Below are 19,699 nucleotides of genomic sequence, written 5' to 3' on the forward strand. Positions count from 1 at the left end.
CATAACATCAGAGTCGAAATAGTTTGCCATATTTTCGTGGAAGGAACAGAATGGTTGGATTTTGTGAGAATAAATAAATGTTGAAGAAAATCTATTTGCTAAACAAAAATCATGATTATTTTGTCTACGTTGTCAGCAGCCTCTGACCGCAAATCCACCACTTGTTAGTTCTTTCTAGCCACAAAAGCAGATCAACCCACGGCGCACATTAGCCACCGCCCTTGTCTCAGTCTAAACTGCGCTTCTCCAGCTGCTGCAGGCTCTGCACCACTTGCTCTAGAGACTAGAATAAGCCTTTTCAAATCCCTTTTCGTCCATTTGGGTCTCTCTCTTCCAAGTTTGGTGTCTTAGTTAGTTATGGCTTCTTTGAGACCTACCCTTTCTCAACTTTCCCTCTCCCAATCCAATTTTCCCAGAAAATATGCGTGGAACAATCACCTACCGTGCTATTTCAACAAAAGGATCGCAAAGTTGGAATCTTTCACCGCTTCCAATTCTTCCACGTTCAGGGTCTGCTGTAGTTCTCAAGAGAACAATAACCAAAAGAATGGCAAGTTTTTTTTTATTCTTATGAAATCTATATTTTCATGTCTCATTTAGTGGGAAGAATGATTGTTTCTTCGAAATTGTTAAAAAAAATATATATAGAATTATTGCTAAATTGAAATAATACAGAAGATTACTAAAATTTTCTAGCTCTGCTATGATGGGTATTTGTGATATTCACTATGTTTCCTTAGCAGAATACAAAAACATTTTCTTTTCTGTGTCTTCAACGTGTTCATTTGTGTTGGTTAGCAAGAAAAACTGTATTTTATTATGTTTTGGCAAGATAAGTAAGTAGATATTATGGCGGAGAGGTTCAGATTATAATTTACAAGTGATTAAACAGAAACATCAGGTGACTATCGTTGCCTTTTTGTGGCTTCATATTGCCTCTTTTGTGTTTTCAGGTGAAGAGCCTCCGGAGTCATTATTTATGAAGGAATTGAAGAGGAGAGGTATGACTCCTACATCATTGCTTGATGATTACAAACAAAGCAACTATGGACTTGATGAAGAGTTGTATTTGAATGAAGAAGATAGAGGTTTACCAAAAAGAAATGCTGTCTCAACCAATGTTGAGAGGAGTCTAGACAATCAGAGGGAACGATCTATGGCACTGAACAGTGAAGGTCTTGAGGTTGATTCATTGTCAACATCTTTTTCCTTGAATAATTTATAGACAATCGGTTATGTTGTTTCAAAGGTTTTGTTCCCGTAGTTTGTCTATGTTAATAGCTGGTGTTGATGAAAGAATACTAAGTCAAAGCTTTTTATTAACTAGAAACCAGAGAGTGAAGAATGGGGAGGACCAAGAAAGACCGGAGGGATGAATGTAAAGAAGTAGCCTTTTATTTTGCGGGCATTTTTTACTACTATAAGTTTTTGGTTTAGTAACTCAAATAATCGAACTTGATCTGGCTGTTATATTTTGAACTTCAAATATTAGCTGGAACACTTTTGGAACATCACATCTTTGTTCTGTTTGGAACTTAAAAAATTCAAATGGTTTTTGCGGAGAATCAGTAAGAAATTAAAATAATTTTTAAAATAAAGTTTGTATGTCACAAGTTTTCCAATAAATAACTCTACTTCCATAGTTTTTGGGGATACGATTTCTTAAGTTAAATTCTAACAATCATATATTCTTGTCACACCATAAATACTATGTATTTATCCATATATTCTTGGTCGAGAGAAAGAGTTGGAGTGTTTTAAATAATTTCAAAATAAAAGTATGTACTTTATCTGCTCTGTAGTAAATAATGATTATTGAATGACTTTAGAGAGTAATAAGCTGTTGAAGTTTTCATTTCTCCAACTCCATATAGAAATACAGCTAACATGCTTTTTATGAAGTTTTCATTTCTTTATCCCCATATAGAAATACAGCTTCCATGGTTTTTATGATGACTTATAGTAATTGCTTGAGACTAATGGGATCTCTGGAAGAGCTTATTTGGGCTTATGGAGGTGCCTTATAACTTTTTATCAGTTATTTTTAGATTATTTCAAAAAGCTTCATAAGGAAATTTATCAAAATAATATGTTTTTAGCTTATTCCTATAAGCTTCAGGATCAAGCTTATGAATAAACTCTAAATTAATAAGAGCTTATTGAATAACTGCTTAATTAAGTTGTTTACTCAAATACACCCTAAATTTGTGACAAGCTTGAAATGGGCATTGCATTAATAACTTAGAGAAAACAATAATAAGGTACTCTGTTGTAGTATGTATAACAGAATATGTATTAAGAAATTAAAATGAGGTCTATTGCATGCAAAGGCCTTCTGCTAGATCAGTGTAGATATTGGTGCACTTTCTTTTACATCTAATATTACTGCGCTGCCTAAAATATGAAGAGTTTTTTGGCTGATTGATATGAACATAAATCTATCCTATTCTGCAAAATAAATTGCCATTGAATAAGAACTGATAATATATATTATATTGATGAGAGCTTTGATGCTTAGGTAAAATGGAATTTCCTTTTTTGTGTGAAATCTGAAAAAATCAATATGTATTTATCCATTTCAGGGCTTGATACCTCGTGCTAAACTTCTTTTAACAATTGGAGGAACATTCTTCTTGGGATTTGGGCCATTGATCCTCATAATTGTTGCATCCTTTTCTGCTCTTTATTTGGTAAGCTGGCCTGACAACTGATGTGATGAATGCATCAATTTTTTATATATCCCTTCACTATACTCTTTGCATGTTAAGTAGTGCATGTTAGTATCTTGGTCATATTTGTGAGTACAGTTGTTTTTGTATATATATATATATATATATAATTGTTGGGAGCAGCCACTTCATTTCATACTGCCGAACCTTGTGATTTTTGCTACATCTTCTGATTATCCTGTGGTTTTATATTTAACATTAGCAACAAGGTTCAATACAGCATTTTTTTTTTTTTAATGATTTACACTTGAAGCCTCACTCTTGGATGGAGTCTCTTAGTGGATACATAAGAGTGATTGATGGCTTTGAATTTGATGGTTTGAAATGATTACTTTTGCAGTATTTTGGACCAGCTTTTGTCCATGATGCAAGCAAGATGGCTATATCACCTCCACAATATGTGGACCCTTACGCACTCCTAGAAGATGAAAGGATATCTCAGATAGCACCTCGCCTAAACTAAAGGCAACACTATACATACTTACCTCTTAGGAATCTAGTTGCATATATCAAATTTCTGTTTACTTTGTCTTTGTTGATTTAGTTCCATTGTAAAATATCGTTCCCAATGAACTTGTTATCTGTTTTGCGTTCATCATTGACTCAATTCTTTATATCCGCCTTTTGCGTTTTGCATAGGTGCTACGTATAATTTAAATCTAAAAGAAAGCTCCATCAGAAGAAGCATTGCTTGTGATACTTTATTTTCCTGTTACAAGTTTAATGGCTCTCCTCTAGACAAATTTGCTGATGAAATGAAGGTTTTATACTTTTTGGAACATTAATTAAAAATTCAAATGTTAAAAAGAAAGAAGGGACCATTAAATGGTGATATGTTGATTTGGTTACAGTATAAAAAATCATATAGCTGTTATTACAAAGGAATTTATGTAAATACGTATATATTATTTGAACAAAGAAACTCAAGAAGTATCATACCTCAGTTTGTGCGCAATGACGGAAAGGTGGATTGTTTGGATTTTTTAAAGTAAAAGGCTTTTTAAATATTGAAGGAGCACTATCATTTAGTACCAAAAAATTTTCGTACTAAACAACATAGACACTTGTCTATATTATAGCTGATGAATAATATGTTAAAGAATAAAGTAAAATATACTATTTTTGTCGCGAAATTTTCGTCCTACATAGTAGTGATTATCGGAGAAAAAAATATCTTCTAAGAAACAGACAAACATTTATAAAAAGAGTTGAGCTAATGATTTTTTTACTCTCTAAAAAGTTTAAAATTTGATTTTTATCTAACTTCAAAACATGAACTTAACCCCTTTTTTTGAAATATCCAAATACTAGGCTTGTAGGGGGGAAACATTATCTTTAGGGACTAAAATTTGTATATTTTAAAAAACAGACAAAAGCTATAAAAGTTATAAACAAAAACTAAAATTTGAATATTTTTGAAAACTAAAAATCAATTAATTCATTATAATGAAAACAATATATCATAAAAATACTTGAACAAAAATTTATCCAGACAACCGATCAATAATGACCACCCATTCACCGAAACAATATTACTAAAACAATGTTCATCCCATAATTCACTATGAGCAGCCTAGTAATAACGGGCTTTAGACTTTAGATAGTTTACATGGATAGCTAATTTAAAGCATGATTATCGTCATTATAAAACAATTGTCCATCCCAAGAGCTAATTAACGACACATACATAGGATTTAGTTGAAGGGGTCATAGGTTTTAAGGTCTGTAATGATTCCTTCAATTGATCCAGCTGCAGCAACAAGAGTGACAATCAAACAGAAGCCACTAAGCAATTTGACCCCAATCCAAATGACAGAAAACTTGGGCACTTTGGCCCGCACTAGGTACATCTCAGTTGGAAAGTACACTGTCAAGGGCCAAAAGGAAACAGCCCCAAGCAAACCCACAATGCTGTTGAAGAAGGGCAATAGGATAGCAACGACAGAGGTGAGTATCACATACAGTGTCCTCCATATCACCCTGAACGCATTCACTCTGTATGTGCCAACCAATGGAATCCTCACATGATATTCTTTTGCCATGAAGTTGCTTTCAGGCCAACGCTTCGCACACCAACCTTCCACAAGCGTAAAAATTGGCTGTGAAAATACCTGCACACAAAAACAATCAAATTTGTAAATTAATTGTTAGGATATCCTAGTTGAGTAATGCTAACAAGTAACATGTATGGAATATAAATAAAGTCTTACATCAATAAAACAAGAGAATAAATAAGAATTTATAAAATATACATATACTTTAATACTTGTGTGGGAAATAACTTAATAAAAATAATAAGACATAACCTTCTCTAAATATAAATATATTCTTTCAAGTAAATATGAAAAAATAATCCTACCAGACCTACAAGTTGACATGTTAGATTAAGTGACAACCAATAAATTATAACAAAAAGTGATAAGTGATAAAATGATATACAAAGATTATACTGAAAAAGATATTAATGAAATACAAAAATAAATTCTATTGAATGAGAAGTTATGTTCCTTGTTTGAAAGAAAAATTGTTGGGATATTAATAATGTCTTAGGTCGATAAAATATGAGAAAAAATAAGAATTTATAAAATACATACATACTTCAATAGTTGAGAAATTATGTATGAAATAACCCAATAAAAATAACAAGACATAACATCATTTTAATATAAATACATTATTTCAAATAAATGCCGACAAAATTATCCTAAAACAACACTCACTCTATAACTCTCTCAACTATTAATTAAAAATTTTAGTGTTTTATTACTTAGTATAAAAGCTTCGTTAAATAAAATACGAATCTCACAAATAAATTTCAACCGATAAAAAAAAAGTGTGAAAAAAGAAAATGTTGATATCATTCCTTTAATTGGTGAATGATAATTAGAATGATGAAATTAATATAAACATAATGTTGACTTAGCAACTTTACCTGGTAGGCGCCAACTAAATGAATAACTATGAAGACATTGCCAATGTCAACAAGCCAATATGGTTCATAAAAACCAAATCCTGTTAAGAAGTTTCCGGGTGCCTTGTTCCCAAATGCTTCATAGCCTAGAAGGCCACATAACATATAGAACAATGTGGTGATTGAGATTCCAGTGGCGGTTGCCTTCTTCATGGCTTGATTTTCTGGAGGGCTTGATTTTAATGTGTCCTGTTGAAGAAAAATAATAATTTATGATTATGACTATGTGATGAGAAGAAGCTAGCTCACAAAAGTGGAATAATATAATATTGGGTAAGATAGATAACTTGCCTGTATCTCAACGATTACCATACTGAAGCCATATGCAAAAGCTATGTTTCCAATGGCTTGGAAAGTGTTCCATAGCTTCTGCTGGCTTGTCACGTCTTCTCCAACGATCACCCCTGTAAGACTTGTCGCATGGTTTCCTCCCTCTATGATCCAATATGCATGGATTAGTTTTATGTTATTTAATTATTTATGCATCACATAACAAAGCCATGCTTATTAACTCGTTATATATAGTCACGTACACAATGTTATTACTCGACACATTTATCATATAAAAGATATGACAAAAGTTTTAGTAAGTAATATTCATCATCATCAGCGCATTTTAGGGGTGAATTGAGATTGAAATAGGAGAGATACAGAAAAAAATGTAGAGAGAGAAAGTGATAGTTAATGTGATGAAAAAATAAGAGAGAGAAGAAGAAGAAAATTCGGGTGAAGGTGAGTTGAAAGAAAAACATTATGTATGATTATAATTTTTCTTTTAAATAATATAAAATAAAATGTAGTTATAATATATTACCTCCGATTCTAATTATAAATAACATTAGATAAACTGTTAAGGTCAAGAAAAATAATTAAGTTAATTTTTTTAATTAATTCTTTCATAAATTTTAATTTAATTTCATCTTTAAGTGGTTGTTATACTTAATGTCAATTATAAATGAGTGTATAAGAATTGAATTAGTAACTAATTAAGAGTATAAAAAAATTAATCTTGAATAAATTTAAAAACTAATAAGTGTTGCTTATATAATTAAGAAAGAAAATTAATTCATTAATTATAATAAATAACATAGATAGTAACATTTAAAACTAATTCAATTTTAATGTTAAATAAAATTCATAAAACAAAAGAAATAATTCATAATTTAGAAGCGAGCAGAGCACGAATCATTACAAACATTAAAAATTATTTAATTATTATAAAATTTTAATTTAGTTTCATTATTCTTTTAGCTCAATAATTTCATAAACTTTACATTTTAATTCTTAATTAAAAGAATATATATATATAATAAAATATAATATTTTTAATTACAATAACTAATATATATATATATATATATATATATATGGCTATGAATATAAAAAATATATGCATTTTTATTGTTTGAAAAGATAATTAATATATATATATATATGGCTATGAATATAAAAAAAAATAAAAATAGAAACATTTTTTTATTGTTTGACATGAATATGCATTCTAACATGGCAACACTACTATTTATAAGATTTTTTTTTTCTCGCAAAAATGTTTGAAACAAATTAATTACTCGTAAAAAAACAAATTAATACTTTTTTGACTTAATTATAAGAAATGTAAGTCTACTTTAAGATATAATATTAATTATTAAATTTTTGTATATCTTTTATTTTAATTAAATAAATGGATGTATTTATTTTCTATTGATAACACTAGTTACATTATTGAAAAATAATAGAGAGAAACAATACTTATAGAACAAATCGTAGAATATCAATGTGTTTACCATTTATTGATAATAAAAAATTGAAACATAATATTATTGTATGTAATAAAAAATAGTATCTGAAAGGGAAACCTGCAATTTTAGCAATGGATAGACCAACGCCAATGGTAGCATAACCGAAAGACATGATGGCAGCAAGAATAGAGAGGCCGGAAAGTTCATGGAAATCAGGGATTTGGCTTATCAAAATCTCAACAACTGCAAAGATTATCATAAATGGGTAATTTGCTGCATGACACTTGGCTTCGTGCCCATGTTTGTGAAAGCAATTCGATCTTTTGATGGCTCTGCTTATTAACAATTTGGAGTATTAGAATATATATAAATGATGATACCACTTGCATAAACATACTATAATGTTAGTTAGGTTCTTACACCATGCTAATGGATGCAGTGATGGTGTATCCAATGCTTGTTCCAAAAAGAATTATGTACTGAGCCCATCCACAAAGCTGGCATTGAATTCCTCCTGGAGAACAATACTCATACATCTTAAATGGATCATATCACTCAAATTTTGTATTTTAAACTTAAGAAATTAAGTACTTTATTTTTAAATATAAAATTATAAATATAATTTTTCTTATTTTTAATATTTTATATTTGTATTATACACGTTTCTCAAGTCTTGTTTTGATAACCGTAAAAAAAATGTCTTGTTTTCTTTTTTTATGGGCATGACATGATTCATGAAAAACAAAGTTCTTGTTTTGATAAACGTTTCTATAAATAATTAAAAAATAAATGATTTTTTTTTTTAAATTAAAATTAACTTATGTATGTCAAGTTTTCTTTTTTTTTTTTTGGATGGAATAATCTGCGAAGTATTTTAAAATTAATAACTAAAGATTAATCTATAATCGGGAAATGTGATTTGTGATACTTAATATATATCAAATTTAAAATAGTTTAAACTTATTAATTTGTTTAATTTTTTTGATAAACTTTATGAAAAAATTATTTAAATAGAACCCTATATTTATCAACAAATTATTAGTATGAGTGAAACTAGTTTTTGTAAGATTTGATTTTTGAACATGAAAAATTAAAAAGATAGCCATTAACAAAGTATTTTTCACACTGCTAACATAGTTGAAAAAATAGAATTATATTCATTTATTTAGACCTTGGAACCGCGTAAATTTATTTTCTTCTTGGTCAAAACACCAGTCAGTTACAAAACATGAATTTAATAGACCCAAATTAAAACAATTACATAATATTTATAAAAATCATTAATAAAGACATTAATTTTTTTGTTAATTTATTAATTTTATTTTGAAACATTGTTAGAAGATATTATTAAAAAAATTATGTGTATGTTTGTTTATAATTTTTTTTATAAAAGCTCTTTTTTAATAAAAATAAACATGTTTTTACTTTTTGATATGCTTCTCTAAACTTTTTTTTTAAATAAGCACTTTTATGTTTTTTTTAAGAAACAATTTCTATCTACTTCTTAAAATTTATTTTTTTTAAAAAAAAATACTTATTTAAAAACGCTTTTATTTTATGTTTAAACAAACGGAACTTATGTTGGTCGCTTGTTCTCAGTAGAGGAAATTAGTCTCTCACTTTGAATGGAGGGAAATAAGAAAAAAAAAATTGAAAGACATATGCGTTGAGAAATGAGAATCTGAATACCTAAAACATTTTTGACCATCTCCATATAGCGGGGGTTTCTGGATCCATGAACAGGGTCAGGGTACCTATAGCAATCGCTGAGCATAAAGGAGGTGACGAGAGTAATGGCTGAGAACACTGTCAGAATTGTGGGCCCTACAATCCAGCCCAACTGAGCAACGGCCCATGCGAGCGAAAGCACCCCAGACCCAATAACAGCCGTCACTATGTGCGCACTCGCGGTTACCCATGTTCCTTCATGCCCATACATACATACATACACAAAAATTAAATGACATACATGAATAATCTGTGAAACAAATTAATTTATCCATAGACATGAACATGATGCATTACCTGTTCGTTTCACGTGACCATCATCATCATATTTAGAGCTAAACACATCATTTCCTGGAGACTCTATGGAAAAGTTTCTGGCACCTTGAAATTCCATGGCCGTTTCTTCTGTCACCTTAAAATTCTCGCTACTTTTCCTAAGTTATTTGCTTATACCACAACCTTTGCCTTATCTTATAATGTAACACTCATGAATGAACAAGGAAACCCAACCCAATTTGGTATTTATTTCTGGTCCTCTTAAGAAGTAAAGGCACTATCATAGGAGTATTAATTAAATATGAGGCTGGCTAAAACGCTCTCGTTTCGACCCGACTAATTTTAATGTCCCACATTAAGTTTTTTGAAAAATATAATTATGTTTCAAAAATATTGTTTCATCACCTTATCTTAGAACATTTAATAATTTCTCTGAATCAAGACATTAATTTTTATAAAGGCATTACTTTTTCTTATAACGGGATATCTACTAACCACCGACCTTTCAAATTTCAGCCGTCCATCAGTTATTGCATCACAGTTAAAAAGAGAGAGAGGGTGCATGTGGTCAACTTACATATTTACTAGAGAATTTTGTTATGGAGAAAAAATATTTTTTTTGAGTTGTAAGAGTTAATTAATCAAAAATGTCAAAATAAATAATTAAATTATATTTTAATCACTTAAATTTAAAAAAAATATATTAACTATTCATATATTATTTTTTATATAAATGAATAATTTTCATTTATAAATTAAATAATATTATATAGACATTAATATTAAGCAAACTAAATGATAATAGTTTTTTTTATTAAATTATTCAAGATTTTATTTTTTTATTTTTAATATGAAATATACTATATTAAAAGGAAACACTTGTATGCACTTATTTCGATAAATATTAATTATTACTTTTAATTATAGATATTTTATATTAATATTATGATTAAAAAAATAAAAGATATTTTGACACATTATTTTTTTTTTGAATTTTTTGTCTAATTATTTTCTTTTTATTAACAGAAAAATATTTGAAATCATAAAATTTAATAAGTCTTATATCTTATTTAATGAATATCTATTGTGAGTTTGTTGTATTAAATAAATTTAACAAATAATAGAAAGTGTTAAAAAGATTATCTTGTTACTACTCTTTTTAAAAATCAATTATTATATATTAAATATAAATTTATATCTTATATGAGAGTGTTTATAAAAAAATTTCCTTAATAAAAGTGTTTCAAAAAATTTCTTTTGATTTCTAATCAAATTCAATTTTATTTATCATATTTGTCTATAAATTAAATTTCAACTAATTGTTTAACTTGTATAATACACACGTTTACTATATAATTAAATTTTATAATAAATTTTACATATAAATAAATATTGTGTTTAAATATACAAGTTATATTTAAAATTTATATAAATAAATATTTTTAAATATATATATATATATATATATTTTTTAAGTTTATAATAAATAATTTATATTGTAAAAAATAAATATTTATTATTAATTTATTTAAAATATTTATATTTAATTTATAAATAATTATGATAAATAAAAATTAAATTATATAAAAAAATTAAAAAATTCCTACAAACTCTCTTTAACAAAAATTCATAAAAATACTCTCGCATTCGATTCGTCCTAGTTTCCAGATGACATACCAAGGTCTTATATTCCAAATGCTTATTCACTTATGTCATTAATTAAAATGATACTCAACCGACCTGTTTGATCTTCATCCAGAGAGTTTATTATATTGCGGATCTCCACTCTATCAAAATCATAGGCTCAAGAAGATGGATAACGTATTAGCAAGAGGAGTATAAAAAGATGGATCTCCACTCTTCAACCGACCTGTTTGATCTCCAATTTTTTATCTGACAAGATTGTAACCACCCCTAAAGTCAGCTATGTAAGGGTCTGGAAGGTTACAAAGTCCATGATGAGAGACCCTAATCCGAAGAAAAATGGGTATAAAAAGAGAGATCAAGAAGAAACACCAGAAATCTAGTGAATGCTTCATTGATATGCATTATAGCTTATTATTAGAACAAATATATAAGAATTAATATTTTTTAAAGTAAATTTGACAAGATAGATTTTTAGATTTTTTTATCTTCTTATCTAATTTAATTTCTATTTATCATATTTATTTATAAAATAATTTAATAAATTTAAAATACAATTATTAATAAATACAAAAAATTTATTATAACAAATTATTTATTACAGATCTAAATTATAATTTATATATTTAAAAATACTTATTATGTAACTCTTAAAAATGCTAAAATATAATATAAATATAGAATTCGAAATATTTCTTTAAATAATTAATTTTCTGAAAAGGAATAAGGTAAGTTTTTCAAGATATTTGAATATTTATAAAATTATGCATTATTTTCTTTAATGAAACAATAGTAAAAAAATTCAAATTCAAAATTAATATAAAATACTATTTGGTTTAATATGTTAAAAAATCTGAAAAATTAATTCTGTTATTACTTAAAAGATTTAATTCATAAACTTTATTATAGTATACATTTAATATTGATTTTATATAACAAAAAATTATAAATTGTGAAATACTGATTTAAGGTAAACCTTGCAAAATCCATCATAAAATCTTTGGAAAACAACTCTATTAAAAAAACAATGGGTAGAGGATTCCAAGTGATTCTTATTGCACGTTTTTTGCTCGGACTAATTAATTGTGATTTCGCTTTAATTTTTTTTTTTTTTAAAGTGCATGCGTAAAGATAGAGCAAAAGATTCTCTTCATTTCTTTTGTTTTTTCTTGTATTATAAAGCTTTTGAAAATTAAGTTTTTTTTATATATATAAAACATGTATTAACTTCATTTAAAATATTTTTCTAAAATCTTAAGATGGAAAATAATTAGAGGAAGAAAAAAATTAACTACACTTTTTGTTTCCATTGCATATTAGATCCTCCAAACATTATAATTATATAACTTTAAATTTTTGTCATGTTTAAAAATATAACAGTTTTGTTGTCGAAACACTTTGTGTTTAAATAAAAAAAATATGAAAAAAAAAATAAGAAAATAAATAGAATTTTAAGTTGTTTTGATGAAAAAAAATAAGAGATAAAAATAATAGAAATTTTCTTATAACTTATTTGGTTAAATAGAAAAGTGAAGAGAAAGAAAATAATTTTAATTTGTAAAGACATATTATAGTAAGCATCCAAATAAAAAAGAAAGTTATATAATTTTGAAGTACTAGGAACATACATTAAACATATCGTTTTTCTACAAGTTACCACATTTATCTTTCAAAAAATTTCACAACTGTTCATTCATAAAGGACGGCATGAGTGGGATGATATTGGATAATAGTAGGATTAGTAAAGCAATTGATAAGATTAGTTTTGTAATTTTAAAATCACTCTCTTCTTTTCTCAAAATTCATATGTGCATGGTATCATTTCTTTGGCTATATATATAATTATATATTCTATTAGTCGAAAAAATTTATTTTAATATTTCATTCCTTTTGTTCACATTTGAGCATAATGTACGATTGTATTGTAGTTGCTATTTTTCTTTATTTTATTATCTGATATCTTATGTCTCATATTTTATATTTTTAAATTGATCTATAATTTTTTTTTGTTTTTTTATATAAGACCTTTTTTTGTGAATATCAAGAGTACTAAATCTATGTTGTAAAAGTTAAAATATAAGTATGTAATCTAACAAGTGATGGTATGTATAATATTTGGTTATGTATTTAGATTTATTATCATCTTTTCTAAAATAATAATAAAAAATTATAAATTTATTCTTTGATGACTCGATAAAAATTTTAAAAAAAAAATTATCAATTTCAAATATTTTTTACTGATGATTCTTATTTTTATTGAACCAAAAATTAAAAGAAATGATTCAATTCAATCCATTGCAAGTTAATAAAGAAACAAAATACATTAAGATCAACAACAAAATGAAAAAAAACAAAAAAAACAACAATGAAAATGTAACAAACTTTTTAACTACGAAAATATAATGTTACATTTTGAGAATAATTTAAGAAAATGTTACATTATCTAAATTAACATCAAATATGAAAAATATTTCTTTTTAGTTATAATGAAATATAAAGACTAACTATCATTTTCAAAACATCTTTAAACCTTTTTTTTATAGCATTATCTTAAAAAAAAAAATTAAAGACTGATTTTTGAAAATTTAATTATTAATCAAGACATTTTGTTTTTGGAGAAATTTAAGAAAAAAATTTCATAATTTCATATCTAAATTTAATTAAATAAAATAAATATTTCTCCTTCATAATAGTGAATATATAATGTTACTAAAATTTTATATTATCTTTAAATATTTTTAAGGATCAACTTCTTAAAATTTAATTAATGATTAAGATGATTGTCAAAGAAAATAATATTATTTTGTATCTGCACAAAATAATATTTAAAATTAAATGATACTTATATTCATATTTATTTAAAAAATTTATATAACAATACAATGATGCCATACTAATACTATAAAAAAATAGTAAAAGCGCTCTAGCAAGTGCTACACATAAAATTACAATAAAGTTTTGAATTAATTACATTAACTTTATTTTTTAAAAAATACGCAATTGTTGTATTGTTTAATAAAAAATACCAAATTTAATTTGTGTTAGTAAAATTAAATTAACTTTTAAATTATAATATTATTTATAAAGATTATAATATTATTTTAATCATAATTTTTAAACATATCCAATATAAATATATCATCTTAGAACACCTCTAACGGGGTGCTTAGATGTGTCCTAAAAATAAGCAACAGAGTTTACAAGAATTTGTTATTGGAGTGATTCTACGTGGAAAGAAAAGTTTTAATTTTTTTAGCTTCGTTACTTTAGCAAGAAATGGTACTTAGCACTATGAAATTTCAAATAGAGAGTTGTGATTGGTTCATCTGGATCCAAGGTGAAACGTGCACACAAGGCGTCGTCGCGGAGCTCCACTCGCACAAACACTGCTCACCTTCGACGAAGGGACGCGCTCGCCGCCAACCTCGCGCCGATCAGATCCACCGCCCCCAAACCGTCTCGTCGTCTCCCCCAACTTGCCATCAAAATGTAAAGCAAGTCCTCGGTGTGACGCTGTTAACATCGCGGAGGAGATTGACGGATAGCGGCGCGGGGCCTTTGCAGTGTAGCATGTAGGCGAAAGCGTGTTGCACAGAGTGGTGCGTTGCGATGGCGGGATTGACACGTGAGAGCCACGTGTAGACCTTGATCGCGTGGGAGGGGTTATGTTGGTGGTGGAAGATGGTTACGGCAGAGCGATGGGTGAGGTTTGGGGGGAGGTGGTGGTTGAGGAGGAGGGCCCAAACCATCCACTCCGTGTGGCCGTCCGTTGAGATAGAAAGAGGGATGAGAGAGAATGAGCAAAAGAAAAGTGAGACATCGAGAAAAAGAGATGTTGAGAGACATCCGAAAAATAAAGGAAAAGAGAGAGAGAGACGTTGCAAAAGTAGCAGTTGAGAGACGTTGGAAGAAAATTGAACATTGAATGGTGTCGGTGTGTATAAATTGACGTTCAATATTCACTATTCACTTCAAATTCGCTGTTCACGTTCACTATTCACTTTAAAAAAATTTACTCTTTACGATAACTGTTCACTTCAAAAAAAATTCTCCTTCCTTTTTTATTGTTACTCATCTGTAAATTATTTTTGTGTTATAACACATGAATCCCAATTAATATAATTTTCAAAGTTATTTTAATTATTTACAAAATTAAGCACCACCTCCACCTCCACTCAGAAAAAGATATCATGGCAAATGCATATAAAATTTACTTACAAGATGTAGGTGATAAATTCAATTTTGAGCATGCATGTTATTAAGAGATGATCCAAAATGGAAATCTAAATCAATGGAGAGCTCGTCTAAAAGATCAAAGATCTCTAAATCTGGACAATACTCAATGTCTTCTAACACAGATGCAGCCAGTGATTGTCAAGAATATGATCCAACAACATCAATGTCTCGTCCAATAGGTCGAAAAGCAACTAAAAGAAAGAGTAAAACAAAGGTTGACAAAATATCTTCCGACAAAAAGGAGTTGGGTAATATATATGACAAAAGCAATAATGTTAGAAAGAAGTACTACAATATAGAAATTGGTTGAAGCGAAGGAGGCGGCTAACTTTAGTGCAATGTATGACATTCTCATGAAAGACACATCTAGAATGACTAAGAAGCAACTCGAATCATAAATTGGCTTGAAATTTTATTAGGCACAAATTAAGATAATAAATATTATTGTAATTTTAATTATTGTAAATTAGTACGTTTTTAATTTTTTATATTTAATTTTGTTGTTATTTTTTGTAATTCTTTTTATTATGTAGTTCTTTTTATTATATAATTTCTTTTTATTATTGTAATTTTTTTATCATGTAATTTCTTTTATTTGTTATTTATATTTATATATTATCTATAATAATTAATTTTTAAAAATTTATTATAAAGTGTAGTATGGATTGTCAAAAAATTAGTATGAATTGTAAAAAAATAAAAGTATTTATAAACAATTTCTATTAAAACAAAAATTATAAAAATATAATGAATATTACTTATAAACAAGTCTCGCAGATGCTCTTATATAACAATTATCATAAAAAATTAAATATTATATTACACAACTTATCAAAAATAATTTATTCATGACATGGTAATTATTTAGTTTAAATAAAAAAAGAAAAGCTTATTAATTAGTATGACAAAGATAATATTTAAATTTAACTAAACAATACCAAACAGTGAAAACACGATAAATTATTTATTTTTAATTTAAACTGCTTTTTTTAATAATTATAATTACTTAAAACAATATGACAATATTTTACATATTACTATAAATTACTGGCAATATCACTCTTTTAGCGAAACCTCACCATAATTGAATCCAACGTTGAATATTGATTTACCGAAATTATCAGCTTTAACACAATTAAAACAATCGATAAAAGCAATATAAAGATATATTGCCAATAAATTTAGGTCTGTAACAAAAACAGCGAAGCATAAAAGCAATGCATCCAAAGTAACAAACCACAATGGCACATGGCCATCTAAACACGATACACACAACAACAGAGAACGGGCCACAGATAGATTCTAGTATTCCTCCAAGTCATCATCCCCACCCTCACCAGACTCGGCACCCACTTCTTCATAATCTTTCTCTAGAGCGGCAAGATCCTCACGAGCCTCGGAAAACTCACCTTCTTCCATACCCTCACCCACGTACCAGTGGACAAAGGCACGCTTGGAATACATGAGATCAAACTTGTGATCAATGCGGCCAAACACCTCAGCAACACTGGTGGAGTTGGAAATCATGCAAACTGCCCTCTGCACCTTCGCAAGGTCACCTCCAGGAACAACGGTAGGTGGCTGGTAGTTAATACCACACTTGAAACCAGTAGGGCACCAATCCACAAACTGAATGGTCCTCTTGGTCTTTATGGTTGCGACAGCAGCATTCACATCTTTGGGCACAACATCACCGCGGTACATCAGGCAGCAGGCCATGTACTTTCCATGGCGAGGATCACACTTAGCCATCATGGACGATGGCTCAAAAGCACTGTTGGTAATTTCAGCCACTGAAAGCTGTTCATGGTAGGCCTTCTCAGCAGAGATAACCGGGGCATATGAGGAAAGCATGAAATGGATTCTAGGATATGGGACCAAGTTGGTCTGAAATTCAGTCACATCCACATTCAGGGCACCATCGAACCTCAGGGAGGCAGTCAAAGACGAAATCACCTGAACCGCGGAGAATGAAACGACAATTAATCCACCGAACCAAATCATTAGTTGCACATAAACAAAGTAGCTAACCTAAAGAAAACTACCTGAGAGACAAGACGGTTGAGATTGGTGTAGGTGGGACGCTCAATGTCAAGAGAGCGCCTGCAGATGTCATAAATGGCTTCATTGTCCAAAAGCACAGCAACATCAGTGTGCTCCAAGAGAGAGTGGGTGGAGAGGACACTGTTGTATGGCTCAACGACAGAGGTGGACACCTGAGGAGAGGGATAGACGGTGAAACCTAGCTTTGACTTTTTGCCATAATCAACAGAGAGACGCTCCAACAGAAGAGAACCAAGTCCAGAACCAGTTCCTCCTCCAACGGCATTGAAGACCAAGAACCCTTGGAGACCAGTGCAGTTGTCAGCTAGCTTTCTGATGCGGTCCAAGCACAGATCAACGATCTCTTTCCCAACTGCAAAAGCAACAAACACAGCATCAGGACCCACGCAAAGCATATACGAAATTATACAAAGCAAAGCAATATATATAATGTAATGTGACTTACTGGTGTAATGACCACGGGCAAAGTTGTTGGCTGCATCTTCTTTGCCACTGATGAGCTGCTCTGGGTGGAAAAGCTGGCGGTAGGTTCCAGTCCTCACTTCATCGATGACAGTAGGTTCAAGATCTACAAAGACAGCACGTGGCACGTGCTTTCCAGCACCGGTCTCGCTGAAGAAAGTGTTGAAAGCGTCATCACCGCCTCCAACTGTCTTGTCACTTGGCATTTGTCCATCAGGCTGCGTACAAATTATAAATATCAACATTCCATACAATCTTTAAAAATCGCATTTAAAAAACTACCACGTAGTGAGATTTACATGCCTCAAAATTACAAGATGAAGTAGAAGTGTGCTAATAATACATAGTTATTCATAACAATGCTTAACATCACATAAATTTAACAGTTATATCTAATATCTAACTAAAAAGACATTATATCTAATATCTAACTGCTAAACAGAACAATCTACTCAAAATCATCGCAAGCTTCACATACATACCATAACATCGAAATCGATACCACATTTTTTAGTTGAAAATAACATGCATAAACCGGCCATACAACAAAATTCACAGATCTGTAAACGTCTTCCAGAATGCAATAACTAAACAACACAGATCTGGTACAATAAACGGAACATTATAAAAATTCAAAACACGAGAAAGCAATAATAAAACAAAACAGATCTGGAAAACTAAAGGGATTAATATCAGGCTTCAGACACAATATCTATAAGTTTGAATTACATCGAAGAGAAAATCAATAAACAGATCAAACTACAAAAATAACGTTCAGATTTCTTTAGATCTGAGAAATGAAACAAACATCAACAACGAAAACGCACGAAACAAGGCCTCATGTGACAGATCTGAATGAAAATGAATAAAATGAAGCGAAATAAGATTCAGATCGGAGACTTACGCCGATGCCGTGCTCGAGACAGTAGAGCTCCCAGCAAGCATTTCCGACCTGGATACCGGCCTGACCAATGTGGATTGAGATGCACTCTCTCATTTTCGCAGAAAGAAAGGTTAAAGCGAATTTGAACGATGAAAGGGAAGGAGAGAGAGAACGAAAATTTAAAAGAAAGGCGTTTATGAAGACGCCTTCTTAGAAATCTGGATGTGAGGAGAGTTTGCAGGGTTGGGATACTTTTTATAGGGAGATATATGAGGTTGCTGTGCTGTCGTTTTCTTTAACCATGGTTGGTTCACGGTGCGTCAGGAATAGTTGAGCTGTCTGTATCTAATGTAACCCAACTTGGTAACCACGGTTACTTTTCTTTTTCGAAATTTAAAATATTTTTTGCCGCCCGAGGCCCGTCCAAACTGCCGTTTTCTGATTTTCAAAATGGCCAACATGGCAAAAGAGAACAACGGTAAGTTTAGTTATTAAAAATAAATAAAATAAATAAAACATTTTTAATTTATAATCAAAATGAAGAACAAGTTATTTTTTTTACATTACTCACAAATCACAAATAGTCACAAATGCTCATTTACGCTGTATTTGATCAAAAGAAAAAAAAAAAAGATAATCAATGTTAAAAAAAAGTATAAAAAAGATAAATAAATACATTAGAAATTTGAGAAGTTCTAACATAAAACATTTATAACCATCAAATTTTTTAATCAATTTAAAGTATGAAGTTAAGTGGTATTCATATGTATCATTATTTATAACCATTACATATAATCATTAATTATATATATATATATATATATATATATATATAATATGATCGAGATGTATTTTATTTATATATTTATATATATATTTTTTAATTGAATTGACATTTTTATTCTTGTTTAAAAAAAGCACCAAATTAGTTCTTAAAAATAAGCAACACATAAATCTTGTAAAA

The 19,699-nt window shown here is 29.1% G+C and overlaps 3 protein-coding genes across 3 annotated transcripts; 1 reads left to right on the forward strand and 2 right to left on the reverse strand.

Annotated features, from left to right (window-relative positions):
- The first annotated feature begins 88 nt into the window (after positions 1 to 88).
- On the forward strand, positions 89 to 3,324 carry LOC109804542 (tubulin alpha-6 chain). Its single transcript, XM_020366395.3, has 4 exons — positions 89 to 550; positions 954 to 1,183; positions 2,583 to 2,690; positions 3,070 to 3,324. The coding sequence occupies exons 1-4, from the start codon at positions 358 to 360 to the stop codon at positions 3,190 to 3,192; spliced, it is 654 nt and encodes a 217-aa protein (XP_020221984.1). The 5' UTR covers positions 89 to 357; the 3' UTR covers positions 3,193 to 3,324.
- An 828-nt stretch (positions 3,325 to 4,152) lies between these two features.
- On the reverse strand, positions 4,153 to 9,659 carry LOC109793430 (amino acid permease 6). Its single transcript, XM_020352906.3, has 7 exons — positions 9,468 to 9,659; positions 9,132 to 9,365; positions 7,863 to 7,956; positions 7,560 to 7,774; positions 5,992 to 6,134; positions 5,662 to 5,889; positions 4,153 to 4,840 (listed from the first exon to the last, which is right to left on the reverse strand). Exons 1-7 carry the CDS (start codon positions 9,562 to 9,564, stop codon positions 4,424 to 4,426), a joined length of 1,428 nt encoding a protein of 475 aa, XP_020208495.1. The 5' UTR covers positions 9,565 to 9,659; the 3' UTR covers positions 4,153 to 4,423.
- A 6,815-nt stretch (positions 9,660 to 16,474) lies between these two features.
- On the reverse strand, positions 16,475 to 18,972 carry TUA2 (tubulin alpha-2 chain). The gene is made up of 4 exons (XM_020379714.3): positions 18,757 to 18,972; positions 17,836 to 18,070; positions 17,372 to 17,742; positions 16,475 to 17,282 (listed from the first exon to the last, which is right to left on the reverse strand). The coding sequence occupies exons 1-4, from the start codon at positions 18,847 to 18,849 to the stop codon at positions 16,629 to 16,631; spliced, it is 1,353 nt and encodes a 450-aa protein (XP_020235303.1). The 5' UTR covers positions 18,850 to 18,972; the 3' UTR covers positions 16,475 to 16,628.
- Between the last annotated feature and the right edge of the window lie 727 nt (positions 18,973 to 19,699).

Source organism: Cajanus cajan, chromosome 7 (genome assembly GCF_000230855.2).
Source record: "Cajanus cajan strain Asha chromosome 7, NIPB_CcT2T_4, whole genome shotgun sequence".
In the NCBI taxonomy this organism is placed as follows: Eukaryota; Viridiplantae; Streptophyta; class Magnoliopsida; order Fabales; family Fabaceae; genus Cajanus; species Cajanus cajan.